Below are 6,798 nucleotides of genomic sequence, written 5' to 3'. Positions count from 1 at the left end.
GTTGAAACCTGGGAGATACCTTCGTGACATATGTGTTTCTCAGCTCTTTGGCAAAAGAGCCAATGAAACATATGAGCCAACTATGCACTTCATTTAACTGGTTCAAGGTTTGGCAGATTGGGTTTGGAACGCAGTCCACTTCCACCACATCTACAAACTCTTAACTTTTAAATCACGCCTTAAAACCAATGTTTTAAAAATTGCATATCCTTCATCATGATCATAGTCTTTCCCCCCCCCCCCTTGGTCAGCTTTTATGCTTTCATACTTGCATTCTTTTATTTTTACATGTTTCTATTTTGTTCTACTTATTTAAGGTGACCTTCAGTGTCTTTAAAGGCACCTGTAAATAAAATGTATTATTATTATTATTATTAGTCACTGCTGAGCCAGTTTGTCCAGGATGCAGATACGTAGAAATCCACATAATGTTGAGTAGCTTAAAACAGGTCAAAGTTTTGTCTTGTAAACCAGGTTAACAAGGAAATAAAGGTGCACTTGTTGGTGGCTGTTTGGTACAGAGGTATCTTTACTTTTGGATTCTTAACTTGATGTATTTCATCTTTTCGGTTTTTAGTTTTTAAACCTTTCAATTTTATTTAACTTTTCACTTGGAATCAATCCTTTGAACCGATTAAAAGGCAACAGGATAAATCAACCTTACACAGTTTAGTTAACCTGTCAGTGGATAGTTTTCGGAGATCCTTCAAAACAACAGTAAGTCTTTAAAATGATGTCTTTCAGTCTTTTAGCTAATCCGACAGGTTGACTGAAGTCTGTGAGCTTCAGTAGATTAACAGATTGTTAATGTTAATCCATCTGAACTAGGATTAAAGCTTCACTTTTCTGGTGACAGATGAATGTCATGTGTAGTTAGTGTGAAACATTTGATTTACTGTTGGCTGGTTTCATCTATGAAAACACATCATATGAAATGAATTCAATGCGTTTTATCATCTGGGGCGATCGTAGTATTTTGTGTGAAGGGACAAATGCCTATTAGGGGCGATCGTGGCTCAAGAGTTGGGAGTTTGCCTTGTAATCGGAAGGTTCGAGCCGGCTTGGACGGTCTCGGTCGTTGTGTTCTTGGGCAAGACACTTCCCCCGTTGCCTACTGGTGGTGGTCAGTGCCAATGTCCAGCAGCCTCGCCTCTGTCAGTGCGCCCCAGGGTACCAAAAGCTGTCAGATTTTATCTGACACAATCTAAAAAAGAAAATCACATCAATCACAAACAGGAAATGTACTGAGTTACTCTCCTGTACTCTGATTACTGTTGTGAATGTTTTCTCTGTGTGTGTTTCTGCTGCTTCTTTGTCCTCACTGTAAACAGATGTACTGAGAGACTCCTGCACTGATGTTTCATAGGAAAGTCCAAACAGTCTCACTGGTTCTCCATAAAGAACAAAGATTTGCTCTCTGTGGCTCCAACACAACTTAAAGACAATCAAAGGTGGACAAAGTTCTCCAGAACAGCTGTGGTTTGATGGAGGCTACAGCTAAATGCTGCCTCCTCCATAGTACTATATACATTTTATACAGTGACGTCATGCTGAAGTCCTTTGGCTGATGAGTGTAGCCAAAGGTTATGTTTGTGTTGCTCTGTGGAGATCATTCAAGAACTGCACCTGTCCTGCTCTTTAAAGATGACACATGTTCTGATCCTCCTCCATGCTACCAAACATCACTCTAATGTTACTTCTTTAAGAGAACTGATACAGAAGTGTCAAGTTTGAGCGACTATATTATAGACAAATCGTTCAGCTTTATTTAATCCTTAAATTTAATCTCATGTAGTCAGATTTGAAACTCAATTTCTGTTATTCTATCATAGAAAATACCAACCTGCCCACATTTATGACACTCAACGTGTTGGATCAGGAGACCTGGACAACATGGAAATACCTGCTGCAACTGCGTTGGCTTTGCTGTTTGTCGGCGTCTTCACATTTGTCACTGCAGGTGAGATTTATAAACCGAAGCATGTTCTTAGTAAGAAAAATAAACAGTATCTGCCTCGTTCACACATTACTTCCCAAATAATTATTTTCATATTTCATATTAAGTTTTTTTATGTCTGTGAAGGCATCATGAGGTCTTGTGGCATCAGTGTGGATGTAAGTGCTTGGTCAAGTGCAGCTTTTACCACAGAGACAAAGATGTCTGCGTCAGTGTGATGTAGTTTCAGGGGTCAGTATACAGCTACAAAGCTTTTTCTTCATGTTCTACAGTATAAATTTAACCTGTGCAGTTGCATGTAAAACAACAATTGTATTTTTTGTAGATACCCTCTGAGGTACCCAAGGGGAATCACAGTTACTGCTCAGCCTGTGCCCAAAAGAATAGAATAGAATAGAAAAAAAACTTTATAATCCCACAGATGAGAAATTTCGGTGTTACAGAGCCTTTAAAGCAAAGGAAAATAAAATATAAAAGGGGGGGGGGGGGGTATTCCTATAAACATAAGCAACCGAAGTCCGTATATACAGGTAACAGTGTACAGAATATGTAAAGATCTATTTATAAAATGTACAGTAAACAAACAAGCTGGTGAGTAAGATGACCAAAAGAATTTTAAACTGTATTATAGAGTCTGACAGCTGCTGGTAAGAATGACCTGCGGTAGTGAGCACTTGACATATTTTACCTACATAACCCAGGCCAGGAGGTTACTGACGTCCATTCATTCATTTGCTGATCAGAGAATACAAATGCTTGAATCAGTGGATTGATTAGTTATGATGCTTCCTGTGGAGAGAACAGAAACTATGTACGTGGCGGTTCTATTCTCCTAATCTTAAGGAGCTTCATTATTCCGTTATTGCGCAGTGTAGTACAGGGACTATCAGTTGTTTATCAGACCATCTGTTCAGTTGTACGATACAGTTTGCATTAGTTATGGCCTTTGCTTTATTGATTATCATAAATTTATGTGTGTGTCTGTGTGTGTGTGTGTTTGGGGGGGGGGGGGGGGGTTACAGAAAAACATGCATCACAAATATATAGCAAACGAGCGCAACGCCCCCTGCTGGACATAGAATAGAATAAACCTTTAATATCTGACCTGCAGTCAGCTGAGACTGAAGAAGTCACTTGGATGAGTGACGAAACGTTTCTCCCACAAAACGCTACGTCCAGATGAACAGAATCAACTTTTGGAGAACCTTTAATATCCCACGTCGCACAGCTCTTATAGCAAGATGAATATGACATTTAGAAGGAAGACACAAAGTGGTCTTATATACATAAGCAACCATGTACAGAGATTTGTACATGTGAGTGTGGGGGGTGTATGGATGCTCCTGGTGAAATAAACAGTGTACAAACAAGCTGCAAATAAGTAGCAGCAATAAAAAACATGGGATCCGTTAATTAAACAGGTGATGAGTAAGATAACAGTGTTAAACTGTGTTATAGAGTCTGACAGGTGCTGGTAAGAATGACCTGCAGCAGCGCTCCTTCCTACACTGTGGGTGTAAAAGTCTCCTGCTGAACGAGCTGCTCAGAGCTCGTACAGTCTCATGCAGCGGGTGGGAGGTGTTGTCCATGATGGATGTTAGCTTACACAACATCCTCTCTCCCCAACCTGCTCAATGGACTTCAGCGGACAGTCCAGCACAGAGCTGGCCCTCCTGACCAGTTTTTTGAGTTTCCTCCCGTCCCTCTTTGCCATTCCACCACTCCAGCAGACCACAGCATAGAAAATAGCAGACACCACCACAGTGTCCTAAAATGACATTTTTTAAAATGTCCTTAGGAGAGTCCTGTTCACGCCAAAGGATCTCAGCCTTAGCAGATCGAGGCGACCCTTTTTGTAAAGTGTATGTGTGCTTGTAGACCAGTCCAGTTTGTTATTGAGGTGAATACCCAGTTATTTGTACTCCTCTACCGTATCAAACCCTGGATGTTTACTGGTGTAAAAATGTTCTCCAAACTAACTAACAAAAATTCTTGCACATAATTTTAAAAAAAAATGTAACTACAGGTTGTCCTTTAACAAGAAGAGAATACTTCACTGTCAACAGGACTACAGTATCAGCAGATCTGCTGATGCAAGGAGGTCGGGGTGCCTTTGCACTGCAATGCATTGGTAGCATTTGCCCTGATGCTGACAGTCACAATGAACAATTCACATTTTCTCCTCTTTCTACTTATTTCCAGTCTGGAGTCCTGGCACCTCCTCTTTATTACCTCACCATAGGCACACTCAGTGCCATCAACTATCTCATGCGTTAAAGAGAAAGGCTCCCAAATAAGTTAGAATTAAAAATAAATGATTAGTGATAACAGAGAAAAAGATAGTCTGCAACTCTGCTTTTTGGTGTTTCAACCTTGTTCAGGTGAACAGTTGTACTTCGACCTTTAACCTCTCTGCTCTGTGTTGTTTCCTCTTTCAGAACAGAAAAACATCACAGCTGAGTCTGGACAGGACGTCACACTGCCATGTCGAGCTCCAAACAACAACACCATAGTTGTGGAGTGGAGAAGAGCTGACTTGGATGAGTATGTCCTTTTGTACAGAGATGAGGGGTCTGTACTTGAAGAGCAGCATCCATCTTTTATGAACCGGGTGGATCTGCTGGACAGACAGATGAAGGATGGAGACGTGTCTTTGATTGTGAAGGATGTGACGATTAATGACACTGGAACATACGAGTGTCATGTCGTCCAGAGAGAACCCAGCCTCAAGAAGAGACTCATTAACAACAAGCCTATCTGTATCATGGACGTGAGAGTTGTTGATCCTCCAGGTGAGTGAGTAGAGTTGAGTGTGTGTGTGATCAGAGGTGAAGCTGCTTCCTGGTTGTTGATGTTTGTTTCTAAAGATGTTGTTGATGAGACTTTGTAGAAAGCAGCTGGTCTGAGTGATGTGATCAGAGTGCAGTAGATAATGTCTGACAGCAGTTTGAAGAGGAAATGGATTCTGTTCTGTTCTTCACTCATCACCTACCTGACAGCTGACACCTCACACCTGTTTCTCACCTGCAGGTCAGACAGGAGGAGACACAGAGGATGGAGGGAAGGAGGATGGAGGGAAGGAGGCTGGATCTGTTGGACTGGTCGTTGGTCTGTCAGTTCCTGCTGTGCTTCTTGTTGCTGCTGTTGTTGGTTTTCTCATCTACAGAAAACATAAACAACAGCAGAGTCAGGATTCATACCAGCCTCCAGTTGAAATGCAGCCTGTTTGAAATCTTTGGAGAAAATGGATCTGGTAACGTCTTTCAATTCTTATGATTATGGTGATCTGTGATGGTTTAAAAAACAAACAAATCAACAAGAAAAAAAATGGCAATGTGATTCAGAATGGCAAAAATCCAAAGTAATTAAAAAGAATACTATTGCCATAGTAACTAAGATATGTGACAGTCTAAATTAAGATCCAATAAAATAAGAATGTCTATAGGAGATATGATTCATGTTTGCTGAACTGACAATTTTTGCCCCAGTAATGTTTTTGAGTTTTAATTATTTTCACAGCAAAGAGTATATTTACTATGTTTACTGTAAACCTTTAAAATAAATGATTGCTGACAGTTTTTATATCAGCAATAAAGAGAGATATCATCATGATCATATAACTGACTATTTTGATGAGTTTCTCATCCCTAAAATTATTTTTGTCTAAATTAACATTTATTTCTGGACTCTCAACATTTTTTTGCAATTTGCTTCCTGCAAATTGGTGATTAATTCTCAGAAATCACCCCTCATTCCCTTTAAGTGCATCATATCAGTAAAGTCTTATCTAAAATAAAAGTGCTGTCTGCTACACACACACATATGTGTCAATTGATGCATTCAAATGAAATCGTACTAGCAGACTTAACAAAACTGGAGCAAAGAATCAGATTTAGTTGATTTTTTTCTGTTTAATCAAAACATGAAATTACATTTTCATGCAGCTTTCATGCTGAATTGAATTGTAACATAAAAAGAAAAAAATGGTATAGAAATATTATGGATTTTATGAATCACATTCCTGATTTGAAAACAGTGAAAGCTGCAAATATTAATCTCTGAAGGTTTTTGAATTATTATAAAATTATTTTTTTGTTATTTTTTTGTGGTACATCTATATTTGATCATTAAAGCATTGAAAAACAAGTGAAAACACTCAAGCACTTTGACAATTTTGTTATCGTGATTTTCTGCAGGCTGGGTGCAGCCATTAAAACAGAGAAGCAACACTGCCACCACGAGGTCAAACTTGAACATGACACCTGACAGCTCTTATCAAACAAACTGCCATTAAAAGAAGACATTCACACATTTTTTTAAACATTAAAAAAGACCAATATGTTTGATCTCATGCGTTTTATTGTAGCAGGAACTGAGAATTATTCATTCTTTAATCTACTCCCGTGCATTTTTTGTGAGTCAGTGAGAAATGTAACCTCAGCTTCCAGTTAGCTGACAGGAGTGGAACCTGCTGTGATCTACTGAAAGGCCACTCTGAGCTTAGAGTAAATGTATTATGCTTTGTAGTCAAAATCCTTTTGACTACACACTTCCACCATATACATATGTAATTTAGAATCACCAGTTAACCTAACATGCATACGTGTGAACTGTGGGCCGAAGATGAACACGTGAGGAAGCACACACAAAAAGACCCCAACTGACATTTTAACCATCGCTAACTACTCCACCAGCATCCCAACCAGTTACAGATCTTTTCTTTATGTCAGGGCCCTCTCTGACCTCTGCTAGTATGGCCTCTGCTCTTTCTATGGACAGCATATGATCACTCATATGCTGTTTAATTGTTTCACTGGCTGTGGATTCCCCCATGGTCCTCC

At 39.5% G+C, this 6,798-nt stretch overlaps 1 protein-coding gene across 2 annotated transcripts; it reads left to right on the top strand.

Moving 5' to 3' along the window:
- Positions 1-398: 398 nt before the first annotated feature.
- On the top strand, positions 399-6,303 carry LOC145425681 (myelin-oligodendrocyte glycoprotein-like). Of its 2 annotated transcripts, none has more exons than XM_080298970.1 (4): positions 399-523; positions 1,833-1,960; positions 4,396-4,749; positions 4,988-6,303. In XM_080298970.1, the coding sequence occupies exons 2-4, from the start codon at positions 1,894-1,896 to the stop codon at positions 5,185-5,187; spliced, it is 621 nt and encodes a 206-aa protein (XP_080155096.1). In that variant the 5' UTR covers positions 399-523; positions 1,833-1,893; the 3' UTR covers positions 5,188-6,303. The 2 variants fall into 2 exon arrangements, with proteins under 2 accessions (XP_080155096.1, XP_080155095.1); XM_080298969.1 differs by having other exon boundaries at positions 438-717.
- The last annotated feature ends 495 nt before the right edge of the window (positions 6,304-6,798 follow it).

This window comes from Astatotilapia calliptera, chromosome 3, assembly GCF_964374335.1.
Source record: "Astatotilapia calliptera chromosome 3, fAstCal68.1, whole genome shotgun sequence".
Lineage (NCBI taxonomy): Eukaryota > Metazoa > Chordata > Actinopteri > Cichliformes > Cichlidae > Astatotilapia > Astatotilapia calliptera.
Note: the sequence above shows the minus strand (reverse complement) of the source record. Positions and strands in the feature narration are given on the sequence as shown.

Excerpts from the sequence above, each read along its gene's own strand:
- LOC145425681 (XM_080298970.1), top strand. The coding sequence starts at position 1,894 with ATGGAAATACCTGCTGCAACTGCGTTGGCTTTGCTGTTTGTCGGCGTC. Across the intron at positions 1,961-4,395 it reads CTTCACATTTGTCACTGCAG|AACAGAAAAACATCACAGCT; the intron begins GTGAGATTTATA and ends TTCCTCTTTCAG. Across the intron at positions 4,750-4,987 it reads GAGAGTTGTTGATCCTCCAG|GTCAGACAGGAGGAGACACA; the intron begins GTGAGTGAGTAG and ends TCTCACCTGCAG.